Source organism: Lissotriton vulgaris, chromosome 12 (assembly GCF_964263255.1).
Source record: "Lissotriton vulgaris chromosome 12, aLisVul1.2, whole genome shotgun sequence".
Classification (NCBI taxonomy): domain Eukaryota; kingdom Metazoa; phylum Chordata; class Amphibia; order Caudata; family Salamandridae; genus Lissotriton; species Lissotriton vulgaris.
In genome coordinates, this window is record NC_141700.1 from 113,245,928 (window position 1) to 113,264,682 (window position 18,755).

At 46.3% G+C, this 18,755-nt stretch overlaps 1 protein-coding gene across 1 annotated transcript in view; it reads right to left on the bottom strand.

Annotated features, from left to right (window-relative positions):
• Positions 1-18,755, bottom strand: part of PRUNE1 (prune exopolyphosphatase 1) — an 80,967-nt gene that overhangs the window by 22,975 nt on the left and 39,237 nt on the right. Inside the window, exons 2-3 of the mRNA XM_086947441.1 lie at positions 1,643-1,747; positions 425-630 (exon numbers count right to left, since the gene is read on the bottom strand). Coding sequence (XP_086803567.1) covers positions 425-630; positions 1,643-1,747 — 311 coding nt within the window. The remainder of the gene's footprint in view (positions 1-424; positions 631-1,642; positions 1,748-18,755) is intronic.

Sequence of the window (18,755 nt, forward strand, 5' to 3'; positions counted from 1 at the left end):
AACTGACAGGCTTTCTCTATTAGGCACCAAAGATCTGATACTCCATTCAAACACACATCCAACTAGTACATTCACTTCGTAACTTTAGGAAGAAGGCAAAGAACTTCCTCTTTAGAAGAAGCTACATTGATTAGTTACCACGTATGGGTTCAAAGAAAACCATTTAGCTTCAAGGAAGTCCTGTTTTCAATCACACTGCGCCACATACTCTTCCCTTGCACAGTGCTACGTTGCTTTACATTAAATTATATTATAGATGCTTACATTGGACCTCTAGTTTGCATCTTCTAAAATCTATAAACACAATTAAGTGAATAAAGCATATAAAATTCGGAATTCGAATCAAAATGACTATACTGGTGGCATTAGTGATGTGTTCTTGGTTTTGGACACCTCAGAGTAGGGTCTGGGGCACACTCCTCACCTGGGTAACACATTGTGATCTACCAGTGTGAGCGAGAGGAGGCCGGCCTCGTGAAGCATGTGCAGGTCAATCTCATCCCGGAAGATCAGCAGTTCGTCACGGATCCCGCTCTCTCTCAGGAGGAACGTGCCCTCGCTTCGCAAGGGGTAGTCTGAACGAGGGATGTTGAGCACTGGAATGAAGGCCAAGTTTGTCTCTGAAGAAGTCTGTGACGACAGGAGTGAAAAAGATCATTAAAAAGCACCTTGAAAGACCTAACCAGTAGTAATTTTATGCTTCATCCTCTAAATTGAGCAAGCCAGCACTAAATAGTTATGGATCTGCTGCAGAGATCTATGTGGAACTCCTAGGTACCAGGTTTGATACAGCACTTCCTAGCTAGGGTTGCAAGATACGAGAACCTATATGTATATACATCAACATCCAGGCAGGCTTAGCCTTTTATCCTAATTACATTAATGAAATATGAAGCTTTTAGTTCAGACTCAATACCAATAAGAGGCAAGTGTTTAATATCATAACAGTCATATTTTATTATCATAATAATGCAGTCCATTAGCATCGTAACTCTTGAGGCGTCCATGCCACTGCGCCCCAAATACTGAGAAAGCCAGCCTTTCTTATGGTACCTACAACAGCAGCATGCAAGATACCGGTCTTCGGTGCAATGCAAGTTTGGGAGAATGCAGGTTTTGGGGTCTGCAGGTTTAGGAGAGCTGGGCTTGAAAAAGCTAAGGTTTGGGAGCTCTCGTCCTCAGGAATAGGCATGTTCCGGGAAGCAGTATAACCAGACTGAAGACTCAGGAGCGAGCAGGCTCAGTCTACGGGAGGCTGGAGGAAAGCGTAGGCACAAGAGAGGAAATATAGTTATGGGAACGATGACACACAGCAGGTCAGCGGGTTCGCTTATACTTTTTTGTTCTATCTCGCCTCTATAGAGGTCCGCAGTGTGTCCACGCTTTAACGGTTTCAGGTTCATATGATATATTCATACCAAGGAGACCGCCCCACTATCCCGCCGAGTTACTCCCTGGTTAAGCAGGAGGAAATGGAGTGTACCACGAAAGGGAGTTCAAAAACTCCAGCGGCAACAGAAGTTTGCAAAGATAATGTTGCTGTCAAAATTACATGTATTGCGCGCTGAGAAGCGTATTTCCCGTTGTCACACTATCAAATCAGGAGGTAAGAATCAACACATGCAAGGTTCGTGGCACCTACCTTTGCTAGAAAGTAGGCCAGTGTGATCGCAGACACCATGGAATCGAGGTCACAGGCTTCATTCCCCAGAACAGCGTGCACCCCCAGGCTCTCCTGGTTACTCTCCTGAAAATAAAAAGCAGCGTAAAACCAAATGGGAATAAAGATGATCGCACTGCTCATACAAGTCAATTAGGCAAAAGTTTTTTTTTTTTTTTTTTAATAGCTAGCCAGTCCCTAAGTTGTCTCGATTTTGCAAGATAAAACACAGAAACACAGCTGGATAAAGTCTATACTCATGAGCAAACACATAGTCAACAGGGAGAAACAGGCTCAGAACTAGTCATGATTCCGAAGCTAATCAGTAGAATTTATTTTCTCCAGTACAGCATATCTCGGTTACCTGTCCACACCTCCTGCAGACAAGACCTTTGTTACTAGAGCGCGGCCTCACGACTACTCCATGCCAGTGCCACTAGCCCACATCCCCATCACTAGGCCACAGATACTGAATCAGCCAACTACTTAATTTCTTCTACTCTGCACTAGGTGTCTTTGTTGGGAAGTAATGTGATATCCATGTTGACTACGTTTGCTCATTTAAAAAAACAAAATAATAATATTTAAAAAATAATACACTTGGCATCCACTAGCGGAATACTCGAGAGCTATATCTAGGTCATCAACCTGATTTAAAACCGCCAAGCACTTGTAATAAGGCGGATGGGCTATCCGTTAATGGGAATGCAGCACTATACAAATCTAACAGGCCTTAAGGTACTGGCCACTACAAGTACTGCATGATAGTATTACTGTGCTGTACTGTACAGAGTATATAAATACTGCTCAATATGAATAGACTCAAAGCATACCACCACTATAATAAAATAATCTTCCACTCAAGCGAATAGTGATTGTAAAGTGCTAAAATCGCCAAGTACCACCCACTTCACTGTGATCGAAGACAACATTTTACTTTATACCCTGGAAATTGCCATGTCGCTGCAAGCACTCTGTATGGTTTGTAGAAAAATGCTGTGGTAATCTTTTTCATCAACTGCACATTGCTGAAGGTTTTAAGTCTAGTTACAGAGCTACGTCTCTCTGATGTAGCAGACTTTTTGTTAATACAATGACCGGTCCCTTTTTTACCAGCTATATACCAACAGTGGATAAATGTCAACTTTCTATTGGAATATATGACAAATCTTTATGAAATTTTCAAAACTAGTACGACAGTCACTTCAGCTGCTATCTGGAAAGTGTTGGGGTGATTAATCAGGCAGTGACTGAGCAAAGGGGGGGTCCCAAAATGTGTACACCCACTCACACACCCACTCATAGATCCACACAACCACTCAAACACTGGGACCCACTCACAGACCTACACATCTCTCACACACACATACAGCCACTTACACACCCACTCACAGGCCCATACAGCCACTCATACAACCATACATCCACTCACACATCCATTCACACACCCACTCAGACTCAACCAGTCACAAACCCACTCACAGATCCATACACACCTACTCATAGACCCACACAGCCACTAATGACCCACTCACAGACCCACACAACCACCCCCTCACACACATACATACAGCTAACACTCACTCAAAGACCCACACACCCATACAGTCACTCACACAACCACTCACAGACCCACACAACCACACTTTTACATACCCACCAATACACCCAATACAGTCACTCACACAGCTACTGAAACACCCACACAGCCACTCACACACCCATTGACACAAATAGAGTCACTGACACACCAACTGTGTTAAATGTGTTATTCCAAAGGTTACAGGGACGTTATAGTTAGAAAATAACATTGAAAACAGTAGAAAATCACTGAAAAAAACAAAGGATACAGGGACGTTATAGCTAGGAAATAGAATTTTTAAAAACTTTAGAAATTCACACCAAAAAAAATGGTTGCAGGGCAGTTATACTTAGGTTCAGATTTTAAACACACAAAACCATAGAAATGTAGCAGTTAGAGTTATCTCAAGTGACTATAACTTGTGCCCTAAGGTAACTATAACTCGCACCATCACCATGCACTGCTAATTACCCCACATATTACATACATCACTCATGACATCTTCTATGACATCATTGGTAATATCACTGCAACGTTTGCTGTAAAATTATTGATGAGAAAACAGAGCATGGCAGAGGTGAAAGTAATATCTTAGGGCACGAGTTATAGCTACTTATGGATAACTACGGAACTTCTATGGTTGTGGGTGTTTAAAATCTGACCTTAAGAAGGACATGACCCACGTATGACAGTTATGCCTAAAATGCCTAAAATTCCTTGAAGAGCCTAGAACACCATTACAACACATGTGCTGGATATTGCACACGGCTGTTCGTATGCCAGATTTCAGTTCACATATTCCATTATTTTGTTCTACGAGGGACATAGTTGCCTTACAGTTTTGCTACAACTAGTTGTGTTGGTTATGTTTGTTTATACTAGTCGCGATCCTATGAGTAAGTCGCTTCCAGTTGCACGATGATCATCCGAGAGAATAAAGTAGTACAGTTCAAACAGTAAAAATAATTAGGGATGAGTTAGCAATCACACTGTTTCAGTTATTTATATGCATTCCGGTGTTGAGCTTAGACAGTATCGCCGTCGCAGCTCATAAGGTCGAGTTTTTGGGTTGGAGGTTGGGGCGGGGCGACGGGTGGAAGGGGGTAGGGGTAGGAAGGGGGGGGAAGGGTGTTTGTCAAAGGGATAGTAAATTTGGATGTTTCAGTATTGTCTTGCTGTGCTCTGTTCTCTTTCCTCCTTGTCTTTTTCTTCTTTCTTTTCTCTTTATCTTCCGCTGTCGCCATAGCGTTTTGCTCCGTACGATATCCATTCCACATGTTCTACCAGCGAAAGCGTAGCGACCTGATCCAGGTTCTTATGAGTGAGTTCTCCGACTCGATGTCACAGGTTGACGTCGTTACACTTCCAGTGGGGCCCCCTTCTACCTTCTTGAGGGTCATCCTCTGCTCATCATTTTCCTCCCATTCACATAGCTGTCATGACACCCGACAAAACTCTGGCAGATAGCCTGAACATAGTCTCGCTAAATGTCAAGGGTCTTAACCATCCCATTAAGCGAAAAAAGATTTTAGACTATCTTGCAAAAACTAAAGGCGATATAATTCTCCTACAAGAGACTAAGCTAAATAAAGAGGATGTAGATTTATTTAAACATTGGACTTCCCACATGCTGTGCTCCCCTGCTATTCATAAAAAGAGAGGTGTGATCACTCTTATCTCAAAGAAATCAAATATAGCCCTGATCTCCCACACTAATGATAATGAGGGCAGACTAAGCATAGCTCACCTACAGAGAGATGAAGACCACATTCACTTGGTAAATATTTATGGGCCAAATGCAGATGCCCTGAATTCTGGGAGTATGTTTCGAAAGAAATGGAGAACATTCCCCAAGATGAGCTATTGGTGGTTGGCGGGGATTTCAATCTCCACTTGGATCCCTTCCTAGACAGGCAATCTAAATGCGCGTATCACCATTCACACTCCCACGAGGCATTGTTGCGTTTATGCTCCAAATTCCACTTACACGACTCATGGCGTTGACAAAACCCAGACGGACGCGATTACACCTTCTATTCGACACCACACAATTATTACTCTAGAATCGATTATTTATTCATCTCAAACCCCTTTACACACCTCATAGATGAGACCGGAATAGCCCCAAAATTAGTTTCAGACCATTCCTGCATTCATATGAAGCTAGCAGGCTCACACACCCTTATTCCTCCAAAACGATGGCAGATAGAACTTGCCATAAGAGAATACTTTGAACTAAATACCCAGCCAGACTCAGATATCTCAACAGTTTGGGACGCCTTTAAAGCCACAATAAGAGGCACAATCATAGGGATCAGTGCGCGCATGAACAAGGAGCTAAACTCGGAGCTGGAGTCTCTAGAAAAGGAGGTTAAAAGGTTGGAATCATCTCACACCACTAACTTACGAGATACATCCATTTTGGACCGCCTGACCAACCTGAAATATAAATATAATGCCATACTAAGCAAACGGGTGGGGGTATGGATGAATAAATTTAAAGCACAGAAACTTAGCGATGGTAATAAAGCAGGGAAACTCCTGGCGTCCTACCTTAAACACAAGAGGAAACAATTCCACATCACCTCTATCAAGGATCAAACTAATAATACCCAAACTAAAACAGAAGGATATTCTACGCACCTTTCAATCTTTTTATGAAGACCTATATAAAAACAAAGTACAATTCAATGTGGAGGATTGCGCAGAGTATTTAAAGTCCATCCATCTACCCCGAGTATCTGAGGATGACAAGGTGAAATTAGGAGCTCCATTTACAGTTAAAGAAATTTCAGACTCGATCAAAATGTTGAAGAATAATAAGGCACCAGGTCCGGACAGGTTCACAGTCAATTTTTATAAAACATTCAAAGACCCCCTTAATCCCGTGCTTTTAAACCTGTTTCAATCATTCTCAACGGAAGGTAGTGTCACCCTCACGATGAGTGAAGCAACCATAATAGTCATTCCAAAGAAAGGGAAAGATCCGTTACTAACGAAAAATTATAGACAAATTTCGCTCATAAATTTAGACTGTAAGATTTATGCGAAAACACTAGCTTGCAGACTAAATTCTATCTTGCCAACTCTGATTAGTAGCTCTCAGGTAGGGTTTCTAAAACACCGGTTGTCCAACGACAACATGAGACTATTATGCCATGTATTAGAAAGATCAAATATTTCAGACTTTCCCGCGGTTGCAATCACTCTCGACGCGGAGAAGGCGTTTGATAGGGTGTCGTGGCCTTTTGTACGTCAATGCATGCACATCTTTAATTTGGGGGATGCATATATTAATATGGCCATGGCCTTATATTCCCACCCTTCTGCCAGAATTGCTATAAACAGCTCACTCTCTGAACCCTTTCATCTAGAACAAGGGACTAGACAGGGATGCCCCCTCTCGCCTGCCCTTTTTCTACTGGCTCTAGAACCGCTCCTTCGCGCTATTGAACAAAATGATAATATTAGTGGGATCTCAGTCAGAAACACTAGAGTAAAACTTGCGGCCTACGCGGACGATAGCCTGGTGATCACTGAGCAGCCTGAGGTCTCCATAGTGGCACTTATGGAAGCTATCGACATCTATTCATCACATTCGGGTTATAAGTTAAACCGAGATAAATCCGAAGTTAAACCTCTAAACATTTTTACAAATAGAGAAGTGTTAGGCTCATCCGGTTTATGCTGGCAAAGCAGTTATATCAAATACTTTGGGATCGAGTTCAGTAGCTCCACTATTGAGACCCTCCAACACAACGAAGCTTCGACCCTCGAGAAAATCAAAAAACAACTGGATGGTTGGTCTCCTCGCTTTATTACTTGGTGGGGAAGAATTGAGACCATCAAAATGATGATTACTCCACTGGTCAACTACCTAATCACTATGCTCCCCCTGGTATTATCCCAAGACTTCTATCACAAATTAGACATGACACTCACAAGTTTCATTTGGAAAGGTAAAAAGACGAGAATCAGTTTACAGAAGTTGCAGCTAGACAAGTCCATGGACGGAGTCAACCTTCCTGATTTCAAAGGATACCAAACGGCATTCTTAGCCAAACAAGGCTCCTATTGGCTGTCTCCCCCCGTTGGGTACTCGCCTGTGTGGCTAGAACTAGAGAAGGCCCTTCTGGGGGATATTCATCCAATCTCAGTCCTGACTATGAGAGCGAATCTAATTCCTTGCTCGAAGTCCATTTTTAATAATATCAAGTCGGCCCTGCTTAAAATTGACAAATTGCTTGATACCTCAATACGTCGGTCTAGATGGGAATCGATCTGGAAGAACCCTAAGATCATATATAAAGGCAAACTACTTTACAACCAAGCTTGGATCGAGAGTGGTATCCTCTTCCCACACCAACTCTATGAAGGAACTTACCCTCTTCCTTTCACAGAAATTCAGTCGAAATATGGAATCAATGTCTCCGATTTCTATTCCTTCCTGAACATAAAAACAGCCCTTACAAAGGCAGATCTCTCCTCCACACATCCTTCTCTCCCAACGTATTTCTCCAGAATAAATAGACTAGGACACCAAGTCTCAAGGTTATATAAACTGCTAAGCCCACAGTCTTCCAGGCAGTTTAACTGTTCGCACCACACAGTATTGGTCCACTCTCGCTTCCTTTACAATCTCTGATTCTGATTGGTCCAAGGCATGGAAATCTTGCATGAGACATAAAATAAGCCCTACTTGATCACAAACCAAATTCTGGCTCATGCAGTCTTTTGGACTCCCGCGCGTCTCTATGCCCACAAAATCAGCCCGATGCTTTTTGCTGGAACTGCAATAGTGCGGAAGGGGATTTAGATCACCTCATCCGCCAATGTGAGTGTGTCTCAACCAACTGGAGCAGAATATTTGATTTCATATATAGGTTATTTGCTGTTTTGCCTCCCAAAGAACTCCCCTTTCTAGTCTTTGGCTTTGTTATGGCTGAGCAGCTTAGTGATCCTGATAGGGCCCTGTTAGACCTCCTACTCATGGCAGCAGTCAAGGTTTTCCTTAACCACCGGAAGGATACAAAGAAGGCTAGTTTCGCCTGCTGGTTGAACTGGGTGATCAACCTCCGAGGAGCAGATAATATCACCCTTCAGCTCTCACCCTGGCGTCCCGCACGAAGAAACATGTGGAATTCACTTGACAACTATTTTAGTGTTCATAAACCTCCGTGAACAACCCGGGGTTTCGCTACCCCAAGGCGCAACTCCTAAACCCCTCTTCTTCTTCTCTTTGTCTATTGCTCCTTTTCTGTTACTTCTCTTTACTCCTCGGCCTTCTCCTTCTTATGGCCTTGAGATAATAGATGTGGCACTCGGCTACTATTTTGGCTCACCTGAATGGGACTATGAACACCCGAATTGTCCCTACTGTAACCATTATTTGCTTTTCATGATTCTTGCATTTACGAAATGTATGTGTTTCAATATACCGAGTGTTCACACGTCGTTTTCTTGATTATAACTGAAATGTCCAATAAAAATGTCGAATAAAAAAAGAAAAAAAAAAAAGGACATGCCTATAGCCTTTGGTTTGTTAGTGAATATATATTAATTCACCAAGAACACAGCACATAGTTTACCAGGTTTGAGTGGATAAACGAAGAGCAGACAGCACTTATTTACTGTACATACCACGTAGAAAATGCTCCTTTATATATAGAATATCAGATACCTATTTTCTGGGTGGCTTGTAAGAAAGCAGTTTTATATATGATGATTTGGAGACAACTCTGCATTGGCTGCAAAGAACAGGCCGACCCCCTAAAGTGGGTGTTTCCCACCATGCTGTAACACGCTTTCTACTTTTTTTTGACAGGTTACGCTAAATATATGTGACTATATTTGAAAACGATTTTTGTCACCTCCAGAAGAATAAAATGTGTCTTCGAATTTTCTCACATGGCGTATGGTTCCTACCTTGACAACGATACTTTCATTGATAACTACCTCGCAGAATAATGACTTCAACTAAATTAAATATGAAACGCCTCAACTCACGTGTACTTTTTAATATAAACCCAAATTAAAACCTACAGGCTTCTTCAATGTTGACTTTACTCGCCACAACGCCTGAGTTGAGCAAGTGCAACTTAAACTGCAGATACTGGCAGACAGTAATACCACGGACTGCCACTTGATGGCGCCCTTGCCCCATAGAAAATTAGATATCGGACATTTCAGAAAAAAATAAACAACTGATAACGGTTACCTCTAAGTAAGAAACGTAGCTAAACAAGCATTTGCAATGCAATAGGTCTCGCATTAGGGAAGTGTGAGCTATTGGTATTGTAAATGACCATGTGTTGGCTCTAAAAATATATAAATTAATAGCATTTTTATTCAAAAAGCCAATAGCTTACACTTTCCTGTTTGAATAAGGAAATTGGGTTTGAATTGAGAGGAAAAGAAGATGTGGCGCTCAAGGCTGTGTGATCACTTAGTATGTCTGTAGGTGCAACAACCACGCGGTGCAAAACAGGTCAGGGGAAAACAAACCCAGACGGCAAACAACCCCTGCACTGGTGTAGGAAGGCATATACCAAACAGAAGAGAAACAAATCCTGTGCACACGCTTATGAGATAGGTGTCTGAATCTGGGACGCACCCGTCCGGATTCACCGATCCCGTAACTACGAGCAGGGCATACATTGATCCATCCCTTTCAATGTTCACACGTGGCCGGCAGTATATTTTGAACCGCTACTACGCCTTTGACTACTTTCAAGCATCAACAGCTCTGATGAGTCACATCTCCTTCACGGTGTGACGAAACACGTGTCGGCTGGCTTGATCACATGTACTGACTCAAATGACTTATAAATCTTCTTCACATACGAATATTTGGTGTCCGACCTTCATTTCAACCTCAAGATATTTTGCTCCTATTTGTCGAGTCCTGACTTCAGGACCACCTATCTGTGTGCACAGGATTTGCTTACACTTTCCTAATGCGAGTCCGATTGGCTATGGCAATGCTTGTTGGTAGCAAGCAAGGGCAGTGCTGATGTGGGGCTGAGTGAAGCTGTTGTGGTGCTGAGTGAAGCTGTGGTGCCCCTCCAAGCTCCAGAAGAGACTCCAGCGAATCCAGAACGCCTCAGACAGACTCATCCTCGACATCCCCCGACACAGCCACATCTCCGGACACCTGAGAGATCTGCACTGGCTCCCGGTCAACAAGAGAATCACCTTCCCTCTCCTCACTCACGCACACAAAGCCCTACACAACCAAGGCCCAAGATACCTCAACAGCTGCATCAACTTCAACACTCCCACAAGCCAGCTCCGATCAACCAGCCACGCCCTCGCCGCCGTCCCCCGCATCCGAAGAGCCACAACAGGAGGAAGGTCCTTCTCCTACCTGGCCGCCAAGACCTGGAACTCCCTCCCGACCCACATCCGCCTGACCCGGGACCACCTCGCCTTCAGGAAGCAGCTCAAGACCTGGCTGTTCGAGCAGTAGCGGACCCCCCCTCCCCAAGCGCCTTGAGACCCTCCGGGTGAGTAGTGCGCTATATAAATGTCATGATTGATTGATTGGTTGTGGTGCGGAGTGATGTGGTTAGGCTGAGTGATGTGGTGGTGTATTAGAGTGGTGTGGTGGTGTCCCAAAGTGATGTGGTGGTGTCCCAGAGTGATGTGGTGGTGTCCCAGAGTGATGTGGTGGTGTCCCAGAGTGATGTGGTGGTGTCCCAGAGTGATGTGGTGGTGTCCCAGAGTGATGTGGTGGTGTCCCAGAGTGATGTGGTGGTGTCCCAGAGTGATGTGGTGGTGCCCCTGAGTGATGTGGTGGTGCCCCTGAGTGATGTGGTGGTGCCCCTGAGTGATGTGGCGGTGTCCCTGAGTGATGTGCCTGTGTCCCTGAGTGATGTGCCTGTGTCCCTGAGTGATGTGCCTGTGTCCCTGAGTGATGTGCCTGTGTCCCTGAGTGATGTGCCTGTGTCCCTGAGTGATGTGGCGGTGTCCCTGAGTGATGTGGCGGTGTCCCTGAGTGATGTGGCGGTGTCCCTGAGTGATGTGGCGGTGTCCCTGAGTGATGTGGCGGTGTCCCTGAGTGATGTGGCGGTGTCCCTGATTGATGTGGCGGTGTCCCTGAGTGATGTGGCGGTGTCCCGGAGTGATGTGGTGGTGTCCCTGAGTGATGTGGCGGTGTCTCTGAGTGATGTGGTGGTGTCCTAGAGTGATATGGTGGTGTCCCTGAGTGATGTGGTGGTGTTGTGAGGCGTGCAGCAGTGTGAGGCGTGCAGCAGTGTGTGGCAGGCAGCAGTGTGAGTAATGCAGCAGTGTGAGTAATGCAGCAGTGTGCGGCGTGCAGCAGTGTGCGGCGTGCAGCAATGTGGGGCGTGCAGCAGTGTGGGGCGTGCAGCAGTGTGGGGCGTGCAGCAGTGTGCGGCGTGCAGCAGTGTGCGGCGTGCAGCAGTGTGCGGCGTGCAGCAGTGTGAGGCGTGCAGCAGTGTGATGCGTGCAGCAGTGTGAGGCGTGCAGCAGTGTGTGGCGTGCAGCAGTGTGCGGCGTGCAGCAGTGTGCGGCGTGCGGCAGTGTGCGGCGTGCGGCATTGTGAGGCGTGCGGCAGTGTGAGGCGTGCGGCAGTGTGAGGCGTGCGGCAGTGTGAGGCGTGCGGCAGTGTGAGGCGTGCGGCAGTGTGCGGCAGTGTGAGGCGTGCGGCAGTGTGAGGAGTGCGGCAGTGTGAGGCGTGCAGCAGTGTGCAGCATCCAGCAGTGTGAGAAATGCAGCAGCGTGCAGCAGTGTGAGGCGTGCAGCAGTGTGAGGTGTGCAGCATTGTGTCGTGCAGCAGTGTGCAGCATGCAGCAGTGTGCAGCATGCAGCAGTGTGAGTAATGCAGCAGTGTGAGTAATGCAGCAGTGTGCAGCAGTGTGTGGCGTGCAGCAGTGTGTGGCGTGATGCAGTGTGGCCTGATGCAGTGTGGCCTGATGCAGTGTGAGGCGTGCATCAGTGTGAGGCGTGCAGCAGTGTGAGGCGTGCAGCAGTGTGAGGCGTGCAGCAGTGTGAGGCGTGCAGCAGTGTGAGGCGTGCAGCAGTGTGAGGCGTGCAGCAGTGTGTGGCGTGCAGCAGTGTGAGGCGTGCAGCAGTGTGTGGCGTGCAGCAGTGTGAGGCGTGCAGCAGTGTGTGGCGTGCAGCAGTGTGTGGCGTGCAGCAGTGTGCGGCATGCAGCAGTGTGAGTAATGCAGCAGTGTGAGGCGTGCGGCTGTGAGGCGTGCAGCAGCGTGAGGCGTGCGGCAGTGTGAGGCGTGCGGCAGCGTGAGGCGTGCGGCAGTGTGAGGCGTGCGGCAGTGTGAGACGTGCGGCAGTGTGAGGCGTGCGGCAGCGTGAGGCGTGCGGCAGCGTGAGGCGTGCGGCAGCGTGAGGCGTGCGGCAGTGTGAGGCGTGCGGCAGTGTGAGGCGTGCGGCAGTGTGAGGCGTGTGGCAGTGTGCAGCATGCAGCAGTGTGAGTAATGCAGCATTGTGCAGCGTACAGCACTGTGAGGCGTGCAGCAGTGTGTGGTGTGCAGCAGTGTGTGACATGCAGCAGTGTGTGGCGTGCAGCAGTGTGTGGCGTGCAGCAGTGTGTGGCGTGCAGCAGTGTGTGGCGTGCAGTAGTGTGGAGTGCAGCAGTGTGGAGTGCAGTGTGCAGCAGTGTGAGGCGTGCAGCAGTGTGAGGCGTGCAGCAGTGTGAGGCGTGCAGCAGTGTGAGGCGTGCAGCAGTGTGAGGCGTGCAGCAGTGTGAGGCGTGCAGCAGTGTGTGGCGTGCAGCAGTGTGCGGCGTGCAGTAGTGTGTGGCGTGCAGCAGTGTGAGTCGTGCAGCAGTGTGAGTCGTGCAGCAGTGTGTGGCGTGCAGCAGTGTGTGGCGTGCAACAGTGTGAGGCATGCAGCAGTGTGAGGCGTGGGGAAAAAAATGCACTGAGAAAGAGTTGGGGGAGCAGGTGCTGATGAAAGAGAGGGGGGAAAGCTTGAGCCGACAAGAGTGGGGAAAAAAGCACTAGCAGACAAAAGAGTGGGGAAAGAAATGCACGATCCGACGAAAAAAACATGAGTCAGAGAAGAAAGTAAAATATGAGCCTGAGAAAGACAGGAAATAAGTAATGAGCCATGTGGAAAGAAAAAAAAAGCTCTCTGCATTGCTGTGGTAGGGGCGGGGGAGGTCATTCCTTTCAAGTCTGATGCGGGGGCGGGGGAGCGGCAGCCTTTGAAGTATGATGCCGAAGCACAAACAAATGGTGGTGTGTGATGTGGCTGGAGATGATGTGCACGTGCATAGCTTACATGAACTGTACACGGTCTGCAGCTAGGTAGACTTTTCTTTTCCGCTTACTATAATCTCACCTATTTATCCCTGAGGGATAGAATAGGCGAGACGTAAAAAACATATATTCTGTGTTAGGCTGTTCTTGTGCCGGTCAATTTATGCGTTACCACTACTGACGTCTTTACTATGCATTGGCACTGATTAAGGTAACGTGTGGATTTGGTCCAGTGAAGAACAGAGACACACAAACCATACAGGGTGACTACTGTAGAGTTAGGCCAATATCAGACACAGAGCTCGAGTCGGGGTACCACGCGGGTGGACAGCGTCCCCCCCACTTATTTTACCGGGACCTCGATAACTATAAACTGCAACTGAGTGCAAGCCACCTTTCAGCGTCCCCCATTAATTTTTTTAGGACTTGTGCCCTGGACACATCCATTCTAAAGACCGTTGTATCTGTTCATTGGCTCCCTGAGCTCTTGGATCAACGTGGTTATCTGCAGCCTTGCTATATTTTAAGATGGGGCGGTGTTTAATTTTGTAACATAATTATATATGGATACTTTGTACAAATCATTTTACACCATACACAAACTTTAACTATACCTCATTGTATCAAACGTTTCTGCTGAAGTAGCACGGGGTCCTTTTGAGGGTCGAGCCTGCAAGAGTAGTACGAGTGTATACTTCTCGCTTGCGAGACACTGTTGTTAACAAAAGTGTTTGGAGCCCAGCCGTTGCTTACCATTTGTTGGCTTGCGTGTCACTCTTCTTACAGCCTCGTAATTCGTCAAGGCAGGCCTAACATCATTTCCGTTCCTTTCTGTGGAGCAGGGGCCAGGCATTGATTGATTCAACTTAATTAGTGCCTGTCTTGAGCTCCCTACGTGATTGAGGTACTATTTTGTTCCGTTTGAACTTTTAGTGCCCTGCAAACAGAATGCATGTGACTAGAGAAAACGAGCAGAGCAAGACAAATAAAATTGCAAAGATTTTCATTTTCTATAATTACCTTTTTTTTTATTTTGCCAAATCTTCTTTTCTCATTTTGCACTCATGTTTTCTTTTGTTTTTGCTTGTGGGCACTGTTCTCAAATGATGAGGATTATTTTATTGCAAAGCAACATTGTTTCTTTCTTATGTGTAATTTCTGAAATGATGCTGGAACACATTATTGTGCAGTACACGCCAACACACCCCTCTCCAATCTACTTAAATCCACCACATTCCAAACCTCCCAACCCATCCGACTCTAGTCTGCCTCACTCCAATCCAAAACAATCTGCCCCATCCAATCCAATATGCCCCACTCCAATCCAAAACAATCTGCCCCACCCAATCCAATCTGCCCACTCCAATCCAAAATAATGTGCCTCACTTCATTCTGCCCAACTCCAATTCAAAACAATCTGCTCCACTCCAATCTGCCCTACTCCAATCCATCCCGCTTCAATCCACAACAATGGGCCCCACTCCGATACATAACAATCTACCCGACTCCAATACAAAACAATCTACCTCACTCCAATACAAAACAATTTCCTGGTCTTCTGCGGCGTCAGTCGGGCCGGGGAGCTGCAAGGTAGTGGACCGGACTCTGCTGGTCGGTGCCTGCAGACTGTAGGGGAGTAGCTCCTTTTTCCAAGGAGACTGCCAGTGGTTTTTGAAGTGTGGGCAGGTTAACCAAGGCTTTGGTAGTTCTCCAGCTCGCAGGACGACTCACTCTGTCGCGATTGTGACAGAAGGTTGAGGACAGCAGAGTTTCACACCAACGTTCTGCTACAGTTCTCGACAGGCAGTAACTTTTCTTCGTCCTTCTTCTGTTGATCTGTCGAATCTGAGTTCTTGGGTTCAGGGGTGCCACCTACTCAATTTAGGGGCGTTTACAGGGAGTGACAGGTAGTAGTCCATGGGCTACGTACCTTTAGGGTGCTGCGTACACCCCCTATATGAACACTTTTTGTGGGAAGTGGGCATAACCCTGATCCTAGAATGCTAATTCCTTCCAAACAACATGGAGGGATCTGAAAAGTGGGGTCCACGCCAGCTGGCCAGCCTTAGGGCTGGTGCTGCCAGAATGTGGCCACACCTCATAATCTTACTTATTTTCCTACAGCAAAAAAGTGGAGTTAGGACAGGGGTTGGGCACCTCTACTACCTGGAGAGGCCCAGGGTCGGAAACAAAGTCGGCTGGGCCTTTGAGGCTTCCTCCTAGAATGAACATCCTGCTTGGAGGAGGTGAGAACACCTTCGCCCAGGGCAGGCTTAGTACCCAGTTTCCTACACTGCCCCACTCCAGTCCAGAGCAATCTGCCCCACTGCCTCCATTATGCCCCACTCTAATCCAAAACAATCCGCCCACTCCAATCCACCTCACCTCACCTCACTCCAATCCACCTCACCTCACTCCAATCCACCGCACCTCACTCCAATCCACCGCACCTCACTCCAATCCACCCCAATCCACCCCACCCCAATCCACGCCATCCCAATCCACCCCATCCCAATCCACCCCATCCCAATCCAGTTTACCCCATCCCAATCCAGTTTACCCCATCCCACTTTACCTCAATTCAACCACCTAAATCAAATCCACTCACTCCAATCCAATCCAACCAACTGCAATCCAAACTACTCCAATTCATCCCACTCCATGCCAATCCAATTCAGTCCACCCCACTCAAATCTACCCACTCTACTGCAGTCCAATGCACCCCACTTTACTCAAATACACCCCATCTCATTTCAGTTATCCAACTCAATCCAATCCACCCGGCCCACCACACTCCAATCCAATCCACCCCACCCAGTCCAGTCCAGTCCCATACAGCCCACTCCACTCCAATGTACCCCTCCACTCTAATTCCCCTCCCCTAACTCCAAACCACCAGACTCTAATCCAGTGCACTATAATCCACTCTAATCCACCCCACCCCAAACAAATCTAATACACTCCACTCCAATCCACCCCATCCATTCCATCCCACTCACCACTCAATCCAACCCACTGTACCCCAATCCATCCCAATCTACCCAAATGCAATCCACCCCACTACCTCAATCCACTCCACCTTATTCCACCCCACCCCGCTCTACCACCCTCTATGCCACTGAATCACTGAGCTCTACTCCCCTCTACTCAGCGACACTCTACTCCCCCCTAATCCACTCTACGACACTCTACTCCCCCTAATCCACTCTATGACACTCTTCTCCACCAAATTCAGTCTACAACACTTTACTTCTCTTTAAGACCCTCCACGCCACTAACTTTTAGCCATGGGGAACAGCAGCCACACTGTTGTATAACATGGCAAAACACATTTCCAAAGCCAATAGATCTTGTATGGGCAAGACCTATTGGCTTTGCCATTGCTTGCTGGTTTTGCAAATATTCAATAGAGGTGGGTGAGTCACTGAAAGCTCGAACCTGAAAGCCTGGCTCTGGCTTGGCTCGTGTCCTGTTGGAACCTCGAGTCCATATTGAGCTGAGCTTTCATGAAGTGAAACCAGAAAACCTGGATAAATCACAGCTTCCCTGTTTGAATGGTGTGATCTTAGGCAAATATTTTATTCACCAAAGCAGTTACTTCTTCTTTATCGCGTACAAACACACTTTAGAATATGTGAGCTCATACTATCGGTTGTACAAAACTATCACTTTTAATAAGTACTTCTCAGTGCAGTGCTACAATGTGCCTTTTTAAAGTCAAAGCTTCCACATGTTTAAGAAATACACTTTGTGAACTTTGAAGAGGCTTTATCATATTTTACAGTTTGTTGCATGATTTACACAACACATATTTTTAGGGCTCGGCTCGGTCACAGGCTGTACGATCCGTGCCAGACCCTTGGCTCGGGTCTCCCTGTTAATTTGTTGGCTCAACCACCTCTAGTATTGAGTACATTGCATACAATGGGACACGATGCAAAATTTCTAGAAATGATATCACAGGTCTTAAACAAATTCAGATCTTAACTTTCTCAATTGTGTTGTCAAATGTTAATTACAGGTACTGAGATGTGCTTAAATGTCGCGCTGATTGATAGGGTAGGGTGGTTGCTTTTTGTGGCAAGTCTCTGCCTCTTCCCAGAAAGTTAAAGTACTTCTTTAAAGACTGCTTACAGCCACATTCATTCAGAGCAGAATTTAAAACTGCTGTAGGATCTCACTGCATTTGGTTTGTTTTCTTTCTAAATGTTTACACCAACAGATTGCATGCCATCTCAAAAACACTGCCTGCTATACTCATAAATTCCAGAATGTAAAATTGATATTGATTCTCAAATTCCCCATCATTGCACCTACTTCTTAACTACATAGGCCACTCTACGTCACAGGCCTGTCTGCCCTAACCTCTCTTTCTTTTGAGGCCAAGACATCCAAGTAATGACACCATCCTCTTGTGCAGTCATGAACACTTTGTCACCAAAAGGGTCCTCTTGTAGGAACAGGAAGAAAACCCACATGGTTACACAAATAAAGGTACAGAGATTGCAGTACTGCATAGAACTACAAAGTTTTGAACAGATCTTGAGTCAAACTCTCGAACCCTCCATTTTAGATTTTCCTAACTAGTTAAGATCAGGGTCTAAAATTTGGCGGCAGGATCGTTTATTATTAAAACAAAAGCAGTTCTATAGGGAGCTTAAGAAGTATTACATAGCTATTGCTCAATAGACGCTAAGGTCTATTATGATACAATGACGTATAGTTTCCTATGGAAAGCCTTGTTTCTTGGAGAGTTTTACTGCTGTTTGTCAAGAACCTGTGTTATAGGTTCACAGCACAGAAACAATCAAAAATATCTACAAAATGGAAATGCTTTCTCCAGCAACAGAGAGTGGTGAGGTGTGCTGTATCCGAGATACCCCTTGGAGCAGGCACCGGCACCTGCTGATGGCGGGAACCGCGAGGGCTTGTAGCCAGAGAGCCCTCGATAAGCAGAGCCCAGGCTAGTCACTGATTTACAGAAACAAGGACGAGAGAGGCAGGTTTTAGGGCTGAACCTAAAAAACAAGAGCATATGGTAGCAGCACTTAAAATGCACAGCTCGTTCAACAGGGCACTTAAAGTGACAAGAGAGCATTTGTACCCACCCTGTCCAAAGGTCAGCTTATGCTAATGAGGCGCGAGAAGGAGAAAACATACAGTAATGAGTTTATTACCCACTGAGAAAAGTCATTCTAAGACAATCCTTGGGCTGCTTCCCTTATTTGTGTCACGCGTGCTGTTGCCCACTCCAAAATATCAACTGGTG